At 38.2% G+C, this 16,049-nt stretch overlaps 1 protein-coding gene across 2 annotated transcripts in view; it reads right to left on the minus strand.

Moving 5' to 3' along the window:
• RALGAPB (Ral GTPase activating protein non-catalytic beta subunit) overlaps positions 1–16,049 on the minus strand; it is a 108,685-nt gene that overhangs the window by 10,697 nt on the left and 81,939 nt on the right. Inside the window, exons 23-27 of one of the 2 annotated variants that reach the window (XM_025399237.1) lie at positions 14,343–14,552; positions 9,659–9,817; positions 5,443–5,608; positions 2,690–2,812; positions 955–1,091 (exon numbers count right to left, since the gene is read on the minus strand). In XM_025399237.1, the coding sequence (XP_025255022.1) occupies positions 955–1,091; positions 2,690–2,812; positions 5,443–5,608; positions 9,659–9,817; positions 14,343–14,552 (795 nt within the window). The remainder of the gene's footprint in view (positions 1–954; positions 1,092–2,689; positions 2,813–5,442; positions 5,609–9,658; positions 9,818–14,342; positions 14,553–16,049) is intronic. The other variant, XM_025399238.1, reaches the window with a different exon arrangement.

The following is a 16,049-nucleotide window of genomic DNA, read 5'->3' on the forward strand; positions in this document are numbered from 1 at the left end:
CTGGGTTCTAAGGAATAACTATGCTGGCATTCAGAAAATATGGGCAGCTCACCACTGAATTCTAGTTCTGTTCACAAATCTCAAACAAAAAAATTTTTTAAAGTATTAGATTTGGCTAAAATCTTGCATTGCCATGCAATACTGACTGCTCATCTCTAAATTGTATTCTGTAAAACCTTTAAAAAACTCCTGATTTTCAAATCAGTCTACTCCAGGGACTATTACACCACCTGGCCTTTTTTTCCTAAATCAATTTTAAAGGTAAAAACCTCCCCATATTCTCTTTTAAGTATATACTTACATTAAAAGTAATTTTCGCTGTGGAAGGAAGCCAACCTAAACTCTTGTACAATGGAGGAACACCTTTAAGTCAAGCTGACACTTCTGTCTTTGTTATGATTTGTTCTAAGTCAATCTTCCTACACTTCTGACCTGATCACAGATAAAAAAGTAATATTCGCTGATAAGGTAAAAAAAAAAAAAAAAAGATAAAAGCAAAAAGCTCCTCTTGTAGTAAGTGCTGTGTTCCTCACTCAGAATATTTATCCATACACTGAGTTATTTTCCACAATGTTCCTATATTTATATGGTCAGACTTGTTTAAGATGAACATTGCAAGATTAAAGATAAAAAACATGTAGTTACTGCGGTAACTTTCGTGGATATTTCAGGGACAAAATTAAAACCTTGGTTTAAAAAGGAACAGATGAGAGAATCAAGTATGGGATCAGAATAGTGAAATCAAGAGAATCCACAAAGGCTGTCTCAGAATAAACTATCTGTTGCAGGCTGAAAAAGAGAAAATCATGAGAATTTTATTTTAAAAAATTAAGTTACTAAGGAATCAGTACTCTGATATAATTAGTCTCTGGGTTAAAAGCTTTTCAGGCAGGATTCTATAATTACCCTGATTTCACTACAAAATTTTGGAGACCTATCAACAAAGTAACTTACCCTCTGTGAGGAATTAAGATTGTCTGTATGATTGGGGAAAAGCTCAAGTGTCAGGGATGGCTGTTTCAGAATTCCTGGCATAAGATCCATATTTGAATCACTATCTTGGTCCGAGATGTTACTTTCCAATGAATCAGCTATGGGGTAAAGGAAAAAAAGCAACTATAATACATACCACTTATTTGGAGCAAGACTGTTAAAAATAATTACGCTCACCAGTCTAACTGAAATCACTTAAAGCATTGCTTCTAGAGCAAGGGCTGCCGAACTTTTTCTGTAAAGGATCAAGTACTAAGTATTTTAGGCTTTGCTGGCTATACAGATCTCTCACATATTCCTCTTTGTATTTTATTTATAACCCTTTAAGAATGTAAAAACCATTCTTGGCGGCATTTGGCTTGTGCCACTGTGGTTTGCCAGCTCCTGCTCTAAAGGATAACCAAAATAAGACTAGAAAATATTTGAAGTTTCAGATGTAGAATATAATACATGCCATTATTACTCTCTGAATCATTTTGATTATATATTCGATCATGTAGCATCGTGCCAAATAGGCACTGGGACATCCAGAAGCTACAGAAGATCTAGTCTCTATGATTAAGAGTAATGTGGTTAGAGATAAGTTCACAAAAAGTTATCCTCCACCCCATCTAAAAAAATCCCCAAATATCAGAAATAGGAAGAAGCTGAGTAGGAGTGGGCACAGTTGGCATAGGAGATGTTTCACAACAGAAGACAAAGACCCAACTGCAGGAGCTTTAGTGTAAGGACAAGGCTCTAGCGCTGGGAGGACTTGTCTGGTACTAACAGGCTGGGCCAGAGAAATTAGGCAGGTATGTCCCCAAAGAGGATGGACAGGTTCTGGCTTCTGGAATTAAAGTAGTAAACCAGAACCTTGACAGGAAGCCCAACAGCCGCTATAATTCAAACCTAAACCGTAGAAGGTCCAACCTTCCAGCGACACAGCTGGACCCAGAGAGTAAGACAGGGAGGGGCCTAGAGTGGGAAATCAAGGGTCCAAGGACAAAAGTTAGGCAGCTACCAAGGTAGGGCACAACAAAAGTCGTTAGTCTGGAAATGAGACTGTGAAATCGTGATGTACAGTATCCCATCCTAAAAATGATCTCAAAGAAGAAGGTGAAGTTTTCTATCTACTGCCTGACCACCTACTCGGTCAGGCTTGAACAAACAGGCTTAACTTGCAAAAAGCAAAGGTTCTGGGCAAAATAAAACTGTGAGTTCGGACTAAGAAGTAATAATTACTCCCAATTCTTAAAAAGAAAAGTCTTGGACCACCATCTTTTCTAGGCTGCTTAAGTTTCTCTTGCTCAGAAGAATGGCCAGATGCTATCATGAGATCCTTCCCGTTGTAGGATTCTATGTGGTTCCATGCAAAGGCTCTCAAAAAGTAAGTAAGGGATCACTCGTAATTATAGAAAGAAATGAACTGGAAAATAAGCCTATGTACTGACTGATTAAATTAAAGAAAGCATATCAGTTGAAATGGGATTCCTTCACTATTTAAAGATTATCAGAGGGTCAGTCTGCTTGTCTTTAACTACTTTCCTTAAAAAGTTAAGAGAAGATACCTTGTGCTTCTGCATATTCTGTTATAATGCCTTAGAAGCTAAAGAATGCTTTAGATCACTTCAAAATCTCTTCCAAAGCAGTAATATCACACAACCCAGGAATATAAATATAGATCCTAAAACAGGACCATGCAAAATGGTCTTACTTAAGGACTCCACAGGAGAAGGAACCACAAAAGCAATTTCTGTAAGGGCATCAGCATAATACAGCACCTTCTTCTGTCCATTGAAAATGCTAGCTCCAATATCTTCAGAGGAAAGCACTTCTTCTGGGAAAAAGAAACACCACATTACAGCTTCAAAAAGTAGAAAAAAACCAGTATCATCTTGCTACACGAAATGTTAACTGGTTAATAAAGTGGTAAATAGAATATATGTTTCCAGCAAGAACCAATTAGTATGAAAGAATAAAATACAATGCTTATTAGATGTCTTTATTTTTAAATCATAAAATCTTCATTTCATAATTTCTCAAACGACTATATATCAGACCACTTCTGATTAGCAGGGCTTTTAATTCATGTGTATGAAGCAGATTAAGGGAGCAGTCCTTTGGATCCGGTGAATAAATAATCAAAAGGAAGACCATCCCAGTACCTCAGAAGGGAGTTGGGCCAGAGAGACAGGCAGGCAGGCAGGCAGAGAGAGAGAGAGAGAGAGAGAGACAGAAAGAGAGAGAGAGAGAGAGAGGAAGAAGGAGGAGGAGGAAAAGAAGAGGAGGAGGAGGAGGAGGAGGAGGAGGGAGGAAGAGACAGAGAGAGAGAAGAGAGAGAGTACACATGTGCGTTATCTCTGGACTCTGGCTTTTAAGGCATTTCTATCCCTGGTCTCTCTCTATGGCTCCTCAAGTTGGCCTATGTTCCACCTTCCTCAATGGTCAGTGACATTGTATAAAAATGTACAGCCAGTTTTAGTAATAGCATCTGCTCTAAGCCAGGAAGACTGAATTAACAAAAGAAACACTCATGAGAGCTATATAGTTCTCAATTAAAATGAACTCAGTGTCCTACCAGCAGTACATAAAAGACCAACAATCTGACCAAAAAATGGACAGGGGAAATGAACAAGTACTTCTCAGGAAAGAAATAAAAATATGGTAAGATATGCTCAAGCATTATTAAAAATGAAAAATTTCTCACTTAAAAAACTGGAAGATACCTAATGCTGGTGAAGATTTGGCAAATAGGGAGCTTAGACAAGAGGTTAGCAAACTTTTTCTGTAAAGGACCAGACAGATAACATTTTCGGCTTTGTAGGCCATAGGATCTTTGCCACAACTACTCGATTCTGTCATTGTAGCATGAAAGCTGTCATAGACAATGTGTAATCTAGAGTGTGACCGAGTTCCAATAAAACTTTATTTTCAAAAACTGGGCTTTCGTTTTCTGACTCCTGGTGTGGGCTCCGGGCAGGGACTTTGTATCTGCTGTAGTACATGCTGTGGTTACTATCCCAACAGCCACTCTAACCACCCCTATTCTGCAGCAGGCAAAATGTGCATGTGGGACTGACCTCTGATACTAGTTCTATCTTGTCTGTATCTCTCTACCAGAGTCATTCTTTCTTGCCACAAGGACAGGCTTGGGATAGTCTAATCACCATATAGTTCCGGATTCGGGGAGTAGGGGGTTCTCAGATCTGGCTAATCTCTCCTCTTCAGGCTGCTGTGGTATGTGAATGTAAAGCCTGGAATTGCCTTTCTGCACTAGTAGAGAAGCCAGGCTGGTGACAAAGCCAAAATATGGAGAGCAACGCTAAAGGAAAATTGTAAAGAAATAAAACAGGAATGCTGATCAAATGACACCAAAGCTTAACCAACCTCTAGAATTTTCAGTTACATGGGCAATAAATTATCTTCAAAATCTAAGGCAGTTTGGGTCACGTTTTCTGATACTTGCAACCATAAGTATCCAACTGATGTATTTATCAAAATGAAAAATGTGCACTGGGCATAGGCATTATCCACTTTAGAGAGGTAATACTAACTTTCCAGTGACCTCAGGAACCCAGGAACACAAAGCATTAGCCAGGTGGGGCAAAGGTCTTAAGTTTAAATTTACACTTGCTCTGGTACTTGTTATCCTGATTACAGTTCCTCAGAGGATCTGAGGGGATGGGCAAGAATCCTCAGAGATGGTCAGCTGTTTACTACAAAGGTTTTGGTATAATATCCCAAGAATCTAACCTTTAAGTATGACTCTTCTGATAGCCACGGTTGATAAAACACACTGGTTAACAGAAAACTACTTATCAGACAAAACATGCTTGTTAGGAAGCTGTATTGTTTGTATGGATGACCTATATTTATTATACCATTTGTATAGAAAATTGAATCTTATGCATATTATAAAAAAGGAACTTATCAGCATTGTAATAAGCCAGTCATTTTGTATTAATTAACTCTATCATTATGTGTATATATTTCATATACACTGAAAACGTCTAGAAGAATATATAAACTAGTATTAAGTTACCCTGTCAGGACTGGGATTAGGGGAAGGATACTTTTCCTCTATATACCTGTTTGTTTTTTAGAGTCAGGGAGTTGCTCTGTCACTCAGGCTGGAATGCAGTGGCATGATCACAGCTCCAAATCCTGGCCTCAAGTGATCCTCCCACCTCAGCCTCCTGAGCAGGCAGGACTACAAATACGTGGCCCTCAAGCCTAGAAAATTTTTTCATCTTTTGTAGAGACGGTGTCTTGCTATGTTGCCCAGGTTGGTCTTGAACTCCTAGCCTCAGTCGATCCTCCCACCTGGCTTCTCAAAGGCAGGCATGCACCACTGCACCCAGCCTGGTTTTGTATTTTTAATAAGACTATAAATCATAGTAAAGGGGGAAAAAAAACAAGACTAACAAAACAAGCAACAACTGACATTTGAAGCACTGTGAGTTTTACCTTGTTGAGATCCTTCACCATCATCACAACAATTAATAGACCAACTGGTAGAAACATGCCCAGTCCAACCAGGGTGTCTGCCCACATCTACTGACCAACCAAGGGAAAGCAAAAATTCTAGGAAATGTGGCTGAACAGTTCTGGAAGACTCCACATTCTTCAAAATCTGAAATACATACCAATCATCAGCTATAATGAAGGAAGAAAAATAATGTATCAAAATAAATCTTCATAAAAATTGGTTAGCTTTGAAGCTTCTGACAAATCATGTCCAAGCTCAGAATACATTTGAGGATATATCACTATAGAGAAAATGCATTCTCCAGAGTTAGACAGATTTGGATTGGCTGAGCCTTGGGCAAGTTTCTTAACCCCACTGCCTCAGTTTCTTAATCCATAGAGTAGAGATAATAACAATGGTTATGAAATAATGCAAGAAAAGCTATGAGCTCTCTTCCCAGCAAAACAATTACTGAACCAGGCATGTTTACTAAAAGATACTATGTCCTTACCTTCATGAAGTTTACTGTCTGGTTAATGAGAAACATTACATAGGGATGCAACTATTTAACTATAAATCTTGACAAAGGCTATAAAACCTACTAAAATTCAATAAACATTAGGTGTAATTAATAAATGAGTATGAAAATATCCTTTTCTTAGGTCAAAGAAGAGAATTTCAGGAAAAATGAAGTGGCCACAAAGTTCTCTCCTCTTCACTAAGCACTAAATGTAAGGCGTGCGCTTTCTACTGGCCTCACAAAGCGTCCCTCACTCTAAAACAGTGCTTCTCATCTAGGGATGATTTTGCTTTTCAGCGGACATCCAACATTTGGAGACATTTTTGGTTGTCATAACTGGTGACGCACACTACAAACATCTAGTAGTAGAGGCCAAAGATGCTGCTAAATGTTCTAAAATACATAGGACAGCCCTCATAACAAAGAACTTATCTGGCCCAAGATGGTAATAGTGCTACTCTTGAAAAACTCATTTCTAAAGGAAGGAAAATAAGAAATTCCTTTGCAAATGAAAAACTAAAGGGGGAGGGTGGAGAGCAGAGTGTAACAAAATCATCTGGGAAATCGCATAAAAATAAGGTTCTCTTCGCCTGCCCTAGACCTTCTACATTAAAATCAGCGAACGCGGAATCCTGGAATCACTATTTCTAAAAATTCCTCCAAATAACTATGATGCAGCCAGTCCACAGATCACTGATGTCATTCATACAATGCTAATCTATACCAAGATCATATAGAGGCCTGTGAAAGTCAAAATGTAAGAAGTTACATCCATTACATCTGACCCATTGCAAATCACCTCAAAGTCATTACCTCTTAAGCACAAAACCAGTCTATTTTTTTTTTTTCTTTTGAGACGTAGTCTTGCTCTGTCGCCCAGGCTGGAGTGCAGTGGCGTAATCTCTGCTCACTGCAAGCTCCACCTCCCAGGTTCATGCCATTCTCCTGCCTCAGCTTCCCGAGTAGTTGGGACTACAGGCGCCTGCCACCACACCCGGCTAATTTTTTGTATTTTTAGTAAAAACGGGTTTTACTGTGTTAGCCAGGATGGTCTCGATCTCCTGACCTCATGATCCGCCCACCTCAGCCTCCCAAAGTGCTGGGATTACAGGTGTGAGTCACCGTGCCCGGCCTAAAACCAGTCTCTTTAGAAGTGAACCTATTTAGTTTACCCATATCCCTTCACATTCTTATGGGTGCCAAGAAACTGACTTAACAACCATTTCTAGTTTTTGCAATTCAAATTTTTATCTAGAAGTAAAACTTTTAAATAAACAATTTTTGAAAATTTAGTCAAGAAGCAATAAGTGAATCCAATTCAACTTGCATGGATTCTGGCAGACAGAAATTAATCTTAATCTACCATGTGGCTAGGGAAGACAGGTCTCAGACATTCCAAAGGAGGTCTCAGGAAATCTTCATTAATTCCTAGTTACCCTCAGCTTCTAGACAGCTAGGGAAACTGGACTGGGTTAGGAGGTGCCTCAAGGGTTTGTGTCTTCTTGTACAGGCAGGAGAAAGTGGCTCCATTATTCTCAAACAAAGAATGCGCTGACTTCCTTCAAAACAGATCCCCACCTCCAGAATTAATCCAATTTTACTGAGGTTCTTCTAAAACACTTGAGTCCATCGGTCTCATCTCTGGCTACCACCAGCCCACTTTCTCTTAAGCTCCAAGTATATTAGACCCCATAATGAATTTTATGAAGATAAAATACTCTCTTTACCCTGAAGAATTTATACATTATTATTACTTTGTCAGTGACAATCTGCTTCTGCCTCCTTACCTACAGTTAATGCACACCTTAAATACCAGCTAGAGTATCTTTCCCTCCAGGCCACCTTCTTAAAACCAGATTAGGTTTTCCCGCTACTGCTCCTAGAACGTGCTTTAATGACCCTATTAGCACCCTTTACAACGGTTGGTTGCTTATTTAATCATCTGTCTTCGCCTCTATGCAGTTTTAGGGGGCCAGAAATCTTACAGATTTTGTTCACCTAACAACAGACACTTATTAACTTTATTGACTCAGTAACAAAAAAATAACTTTCTCATAAATCAGCATTCTTTTCTAGGAGCTCACAAATCATTTGAAACAGTGCTTCTAAACATTTGGAAACTTTGGTAAATTTCTTTAGGCATGCTAATTTGATTAGCTGATAGTCTTAAAATGACTACTACAGTAAAATTCCAGGATCATGCAGTCACAGTGCCCTACACATCTGAATACTACATTTTACAAGTCTTCCTTCAGTTTTTTCCTAGTTATAGTCAGTAACTTCCTGCCTATTCTATATTTCAATTATTCCTTTTCAAAAAACACTTCAAGTTTCCTGCCATTTTGCTCTCAGTTTTCCATTCTCACCTATCTTACATTTTTCTTCATCCTTCTCCTAGTCTCTTTGTTACACGTATCCAGCTATGTTTTACTTAGTCCCTCTGTTTTGTTTTGTTTTTGAGACAGAGTCTCGCTCTGTCGCCCAGGCTGGAGTGCAATGGTGCAATCTCGGCTCACTGCAACCTCCGCTTTCCGGGTTCAAGCAGTTCTCCTGCCTCAGCCTCCCAAGTAGCTGGGACTACAGGTGCCTGCCACCACACCAGCTAATTTTTGTATTTTTAGTAGAGACAGGGTTCTACCATGTTGGCCAGGCTTGTCTTGAACTCCTGACCTCAGGTGATCCACCCACCTCGGCCTCCCAAAGTGCTGGGATTACAGGCGTGAGCCACCACACCCAGCCAGTCCTTCTGTTTTTCTCCTTTATTTCAGCTGTTATTTCCCCCACTGCACACCACACATTCCTCAACTGAAATGATTTGTTTCTGAAATTACTAGGAAGGTGAGCTGCTTCTCAAAAGGGAAACTGTTACTCGTTTCTATATCCTGGCATGCTGAGCCACAGGGAAGATGTTCAATAAATATTTGTTGCTGTTGTTTTATTCTTCTTGAGCCTTACTTTAACTTTTTATGACTACCCTTCTTTATTTCAGTTTATTTTGTCTTATGAATCTGAATTCCTGAGGGGGAAGAAAGATATCCTACAGCTCCTATTTAAATCACATTTCTTAAGGGTCAAAAGACTCAGGACTCCAAGTATCATAGTTTTGGTTAATTCTGTTTTCAAACTGGTTCACAGCAAGTCTTTAGGCATCAAGTATAAAACACTTCTTACCACAGACAAGTACATACCATGTAAAATTTTGTATATGAAAATGAAACTTTTTAAGGAATGCGAGTCTCCCTCAAATTATCATGCCCAGAAAGGCACTGAAATGTGATAGCAGTCGCATCTCACTCCTGCTTGAGCTAACTAATAATTTTGAAGCTGCGTGCTATATGGACTCTAGACTGCATGTCACCACCAATAGTTCATAAACTAATCTAACAGTGCTGGACACCACAGCTCATATCCTACAGTTCAATAATTTATATCTACTCACTAATCAATGTTATTTCTGTAAACCAATGGGCATTCCTGAAAAACAACTTTTGTAATCATCTGTTCTCCTGGCTCATCCTTTTCATCTTTAAAAACTTGAGACTCTCCTTTGTTCTTGGGAGAACTTTCCAGCATTTCCCATTTCCTCAACTCTGGCCCAAATAAACTCTCCATATTAATTTTGCCTCAATTTTTTTTTCTAGATGTGTATTTATAGCACAAAAATATACCAAAAAAAAAAAATTCATAACTCTTACCTCTTGGTTCGTTTTCTGACCTGGCTTCATATAGAAAATAAAAACTGTGTCAAAAGGACGACATGGCAAGAGATCCAGATACCCTATGTCATCAAAAAATCCAGGTATCGTGGAATCAAGTGCAATAAGGTGAGGAGGTAGACGACTATTTGCAGGTTCCTGCCACCAAAAGAAGAAAGGAGCAATTATTACCTATTCTCTTGCATTGTTATAATTATAGAAACAATACTTGCTCATGGTTTAATAAAAATTAAATTTAAAAATGTAGAATGGTAGGAATAAACACAACCATAATCCTAAAGAAATTATTTAACATACTTCCTTTTAGTTCTTTTATTTGCCTCTTTTTAAAGACAACTGAGATTATATTGTGTATATAATTTTGGATCCTGTTTTCTCTATAATATTGTGCTTTCTAGAACTTACCTTTAATGTACTTTTTTTCTCATTCATTAATGGTGAAATGTGAAAAGGTACAGCTACTTTGGAAGACAGTTTGGCAGTTTCTTACAAAGCCAAACATACTCTTACCATGCAATGCAGCAACTGCACACCTTGGTATTTTCCCACACACATCCACACAAAAGCCTGCACACAAATGTTTATAGCAGCTTTATTCATAATAACCAAAATGTGGAAGCAACCAAGATGTCTTTCAATAGATGAAGGGATAAATCAACTGTGGTACATCCATACAATGGAGTATTATTCGGCAATAAAAAGAAATAAACCATCAAGTCAAAAAGACACATTAAATGCATACTGAATGAAGAAACGTTAAATGCATATTGATAAAAGTGAAAAAAGCCAGTGTGACAGGACTATGTACTGTAAGATTCCAACTATATGACATTCTGAAAAAGGTAAAACTATAGAGAAACAGTACAAAGACCAGTGGCTGCTAGGTTTTGAGTGAGGAGTGAAGAGGGAGGAATGAATAAGTTGAGTACAGTGGATTTTTAGGGCAGTAAAACTATTTGTACAATTGTAATGGTGGACACATGTCATTATACACTTGTCAAACCCCAAAGACCTGTAGAGCACAAAGTGAACTCTATTGTAAATCACCAGCTTCGGTTAGTAATGCACCAATATAAGTTCATCAATCGTAACAAATGCACCACATGAATGCAAGATGTTGATAACAGGGGAAACTGGGCTGTGGGGAAGGTATATGACAGCTCTCTACCCTTTCTGCTCAATTGTTCTGAAAACCTAAATCTTCTCTAAAAAAATTAAGTCTACAAATTTTTCAGAAATGCATGTTTGTTTTGTTTTCCTCTTAATCCCCTATCTTCTTTGAGATTTTGATCTTGCCAAACAAGGTTCTGCTAACCACAGCATATCTTTCAGGAAAGCATCCTCCAGAGAAAGCAAGAATGACTGTCTTTCACACTGGCAAGGATTGAGTCTAGCCTTCTAGTCAATTATATACCATTCCTAGCAAGCTCTAGGGCAATATTCTATGATCAAAGACATTAATCTTTCTGTAGTCAAACAGAAGTGTATTCACACTAAGTGACATAAAACTACAAACAGCCTCATGTCAATTCAGGTCCAATTTTGTCACTAAATGAATTTACTACAAATATATAAAAAATTTTCCAGTTTTCAGTTTTTACTTTGAAATCATGGATAAGGAATTGTGGACCTGAAGCATGTTGTAATACACCTTGTAGACCAGAATGTCCTCATTCTTCTTTTTTTTTTTAAAAGTAAGGTATTTCCTCAGCTTGTTCTTCTGTATGATCTTCTAATCTAGGAACATAACATTTACATATTTTATATCTCTTAATAATTTTTAAAAGTTTCTTCCTCTAGGTCTTGCACATACTTTGTTAGGGTAACTTTTGTCAATATCATGGCTGTAAATGGGGCATTTTTGCATTGTATTTTTAACTGAATATCACAGGCATAATTACTAATTTTTGTACTTTTGTGTACGGCAATCTTAATTCTCATTTATTTTAAACATTTTATTGATTTTCTTATGGTTGTCAAACTAGAAGTCATATTACCTACAAACTGTCTTCTCATTTCCAATGATTTTTACCTCTTAGTTTAACATTTCATTGACTTTCCTCATTTTTATACTGTACTGTAGTTACATAAGAATTTATCATCGCAGGAAGGTTCTCATATCTTTATTTTGCAATTTCCTGCTAATCTATAATTATTTAAAACTAGAAAGTTTAAAAAACGTCATTGACTAAAAAATTCTCGTTGTTAAATAGTAGTCAAGGTAGATAATTTTTACCTCTGATTTTAACAAAAGATTCCTCTAGTTTGCTCCTGGGTTGTCATTTAGATAAATCTTTTAAAATAAGAACCTACACTAGTAGTGCTGGCTTAGTTTGTTATTTTTTTAAAAATCAGAATATGATTCTAGTAAATACTGACTTACTGTTTCACTGACTGAACTGCTAATGGGACCAAATTATTTTCTTAATAGCTTTATTAATATTTCCTGATAATTAATTGCTAAGTTCCCGGGATAAACCTTACTTGATCATGGAGGACCATTTACTTAACATGCTATTAATTCAGAACTAAGTCTGCTTAGCATTCCCTTTAATACTTTTGTAAATATATTCATAAGTAAAACTGGTTTGTAGTTTTGTATGTATGAGTTGTCAAGTTTTAGTTATTAGAAATATTCTAAGGTTCATAAAATAAACCAGGTAACTTTATTTTTCCTATGTTCTCATACAGATGAGAAAGCATGAGAATTATTTTCTTAAAAGCTTAAAAGTTTCAGCTAGGGCCGGGCGCGGTGGCTCAAGCCTGTAATCCCAGCACTTTGGGAGGCCGAGACGGGCGGATCACAAGGTCAGGAGATCGAGACCATCCTGGCTAACCCGGTGAAACCCCGTCTCTACTAAAAAATACAAAAAACTAGCCGGGCGAGGTGGCGGGCGCCTGTAGTCCCAGCTACTCTGGAGGCTGAGGCAGGAGAATGGCGTGAACCCGGGAGGCGGAGCTTGCAGTGAGCTGAGATCCGGCCACTGCACTCCAGCCTGGGCGACAGAGCCAGACTCCGTCTCAAAAAAAAAAAAAAAAAAAAAAAGTTTCAGCTAGAATAGATAACAGAAGTGGAAAACTATAATCTCAGAGACAAGGCTATTATGGCCTTTCTTGTGTCCCTGAAGTCCATAGGAAGCATTAATTTTCTTCTAGTATATTTTTATTTACTGCTTCTACTCTGTTCAATTTTCTCCACTAGGAATATCACTAATGATTTGTAAGTTGCATCTTTTTTCCTTCCCTTCCATATTTACCACTCTATTTCTTAGAATTTTCCTCTCTCTGCTCTTCTATTCTGCATTTTAAGTTTTTATGTTCATATTGCTGCCTCAAACTCAATTTTCTACAAAAAAAAAAAAAGCAAAAAACATTTTCCCTCTATATGCTGAAATACAAAATCAAATAGCAATGTCCCTATTACTTTCCTACAAAGCTAAATGGCCTATAACCAGGTAGTTCCTAGGGAGTAAGGGCAGGGGACAACTTATGCAATAAGCAACTTCTTGCTTGGCAATCTTCAGTTGTACTTTTCAAAACAAACAGGACTTAGAATAAATTCCAAGTCTACCTCCAGACAAGTTATTTCACATTTTTGAGCCTCTATGTCCACATCTATAAAACAGGAATAGCATCACTTGTCTTGTAAATTTTTTTTTTTCCCAAGAGACAGGGTCTCACTCTATCAACGAGGTTGGAGTATAGTGGAGTGACCATAATTCACTGTAACCTTGAACTCTCAGGCTCAAGCAATCCTCTTGCCTCAGACTCCTGAGAAGCTAGTATTATAGGCGTGCCATCACATCCAGCTAATCTTTAAAAACAATTTTTTGGAGAGATGGGGGTCTCACTATGTTGTCCAGGCTGGTCTCGAACTCCTGGCCTCATATGATCCTCCTGCCTTGGACTCCCAAAGTGCTGGGACTATAGGCATGAGCCACCGCACCTGGCTGTAAAATTGTTTTAAGGCTAATGGAATTAAGAAGAATGGCAATATTTACCTTATAGGCTGGCTTACTTTGTGCTAAGTACTATACCAAGTATCTTCCACGAGTGAACACATTTAATCTTCACATGATCAATGAGACGGATACTTTTATCACCCTCACTTTATAAATGATGAGGAACTAAGACAAGATAAGAAACTCACCAAAGACCACATAGCTGGCAAGCAGTGATTCCAGGACATAAAGCCTGACAGTTTGATCTTATAAACTGGACAATATAAGAAGTGCTTGACTTACAAATACTACAGTATTAACTTCATTCTTTTCTAAAAGTGGCATGAAAGAGCAAAGCTAATTGTAGTTTATATTTTTAGTAATAATGCTTAGTAGGGGAAGATTTTTAACATTCTTTTTCTAATTATCTATAGATTTCATTAACATGGGTACTGCGTTATCTAGGAAAATTCAGAGTTAGGTGTATTATCAAACCAGTCCCCTCAGACTCAGAACTCTGAATGCATTCATGGGGTGACCTGTCCTGGAGCACAAACTAGAACCTACAGCAGCACAGAATTTCATTTATTTGTATGCAAGGTAAAATTTTAACCTGTTTTTTTTTTTTTAATTTGCTTATATCCTCATAAAAATATTTTAGCTATTGTCAGCTGATTGTTAACTTGTGAATATATTTATTCATAAAAGTTCATGAAAATTACCTTCAATGCTTCTAAGGACAAAAATCCAAAGTGTGAGAGGAAAAGGCGGGCTGTTTGGAATTCCTGGGCAGGAGGTGGGGGCTTGCAATCCGTAACTGGGTCAGGAAAGCTTCTCTTCTGCAATTCCTCCTCACTCTGTTGCTCAAGGTGTATTTCATAAGCAATCTGCTGGGCCATGCCACTCCTTAATTTTTCATGTCTCTCTTCTAACTGAAATAAACCAAATATTTCATTTTTTGAAAATGTTTTGAAACTAATAAGGCCAATCTTAATTTTTTTTTTTTTTTTTTTTTGAGACTGAGGTCTCTCTATGTTGACCAAGCTGGTCTTGAACTCCTGGGCTCAAGTGATCCTCCTGCCTTAGGTTCCCAAAGTGCTGGGATTACAGGCATGAGTCCCACTATACCTGGCTAAGTCAATCTTAATTTTAAAATGAAAATAAAGCTACAAGCAACAAAGAAAATGAAGATACTTTTCAACGATCAACACTGATTCAGTTCAATACAGAGTATGCCATTAAACAAACATGGTTCAAGGTTAAAACAAACACCAAAAAAACTTCCCTATACCTTCAACAATTGCTTCTTCATGTTCTCACTGTAAATGAAAACATTCAGTCTCTGGTTCCCTTCAAATAGGCAAGAAAGGCGATAGAGTTGTCACTCTCACCCCTTGCTTCCAGATCACTGTCCATCTTTACCCTGACGTGCTCCCTGTGTTTGGAATTCCTCATCCATATGGATGACATGACTGTACTCTTAGAAACTCCTCCCACCTTTTCTTCTGATCAATCCTTGTTTAAAATTCCATCCCCTGGTGAGTGACAATCCTTCTAACAACCTGGCTCAGGATTCTACAAGCTCCTCAACCTTCACAACTTTGGCCATCCATGAAAACAAACTTGAACCTGAGATGTGCCCTGCTTTCCAGGGCTGTAAGTCTGAAATTCCCTCTCCAATCATAAGCCCCTTGTGCAGCTCCTATCCCTTCACTTCCCTGAGCTCGTGCTCTACTTTTGCTGTGGGGCACTCAACCCCTCCCCCTGCTTTCCCACTCCATTAGCATCCTTCTGGCTTTATCTGCTTCCCAACTAAGCTGAAGCCCCCACATCTAACAGCTAAATACCTTCTCCTTAAGCACATTAAACGGCTGTGTTGAACCTTCTCCTTCCAAATTTCCACACCTGTCAATCTCCACACCAGTCAAATTCTTATGCTTCCAGATCCTAAGGACTTTTGAAGAAAGTCAGCAGAGTGAGTTAAATAACTTCACTGTAGATAATGCTACTTAATCCTCAGCTGGACTGCCTGGCAATTTTTAAGAACTGTCTTGGATCCCCTATTACATTGCCAAGAACCAGGATTAAAATTTTCATAAACTTCTTCAATTTCTCTCCTTTCCTCTCTAAATGTCTCTGAACCTTCACCTACTCTCTCCTTCTGTCTTAGAAGTATCTCTTTTCTAGACTACACTCTTGACCCTACTGCATCTATTACTTGTAAGTCCCAATGCCCATCTTACAATGTTAGCCAGACCCCTCTCTCCTGGTTTCTTCCTTCAATCTATAAGCATGTTCATAATCCTCACATCCTTGAATGTAAAAAAATACTTAAAAATTAGCCTTTTCTGGCCGGGTGCGATGGCTCACGCCTGTAATTCCCAGCATTTTGGGAGGCAAAGGCAGGTGGATCACCTGAGGTCAGGAGC

Source organism: Theropithecus gelada, chromosome 10 (assembly GCF_003255815.1).
Source record: "Theropithecus gelada isolate Dixy chromosome 10, Tgel_1.0, whole genome shotgun sequence".
In the NCBI taxonomy this organism is placed as follows: Eukaryota; Metazoa; Chordata; class Mammalia; order Primates; family Cercopithecidae; genus Theropithecus; species Theropithecus gelada.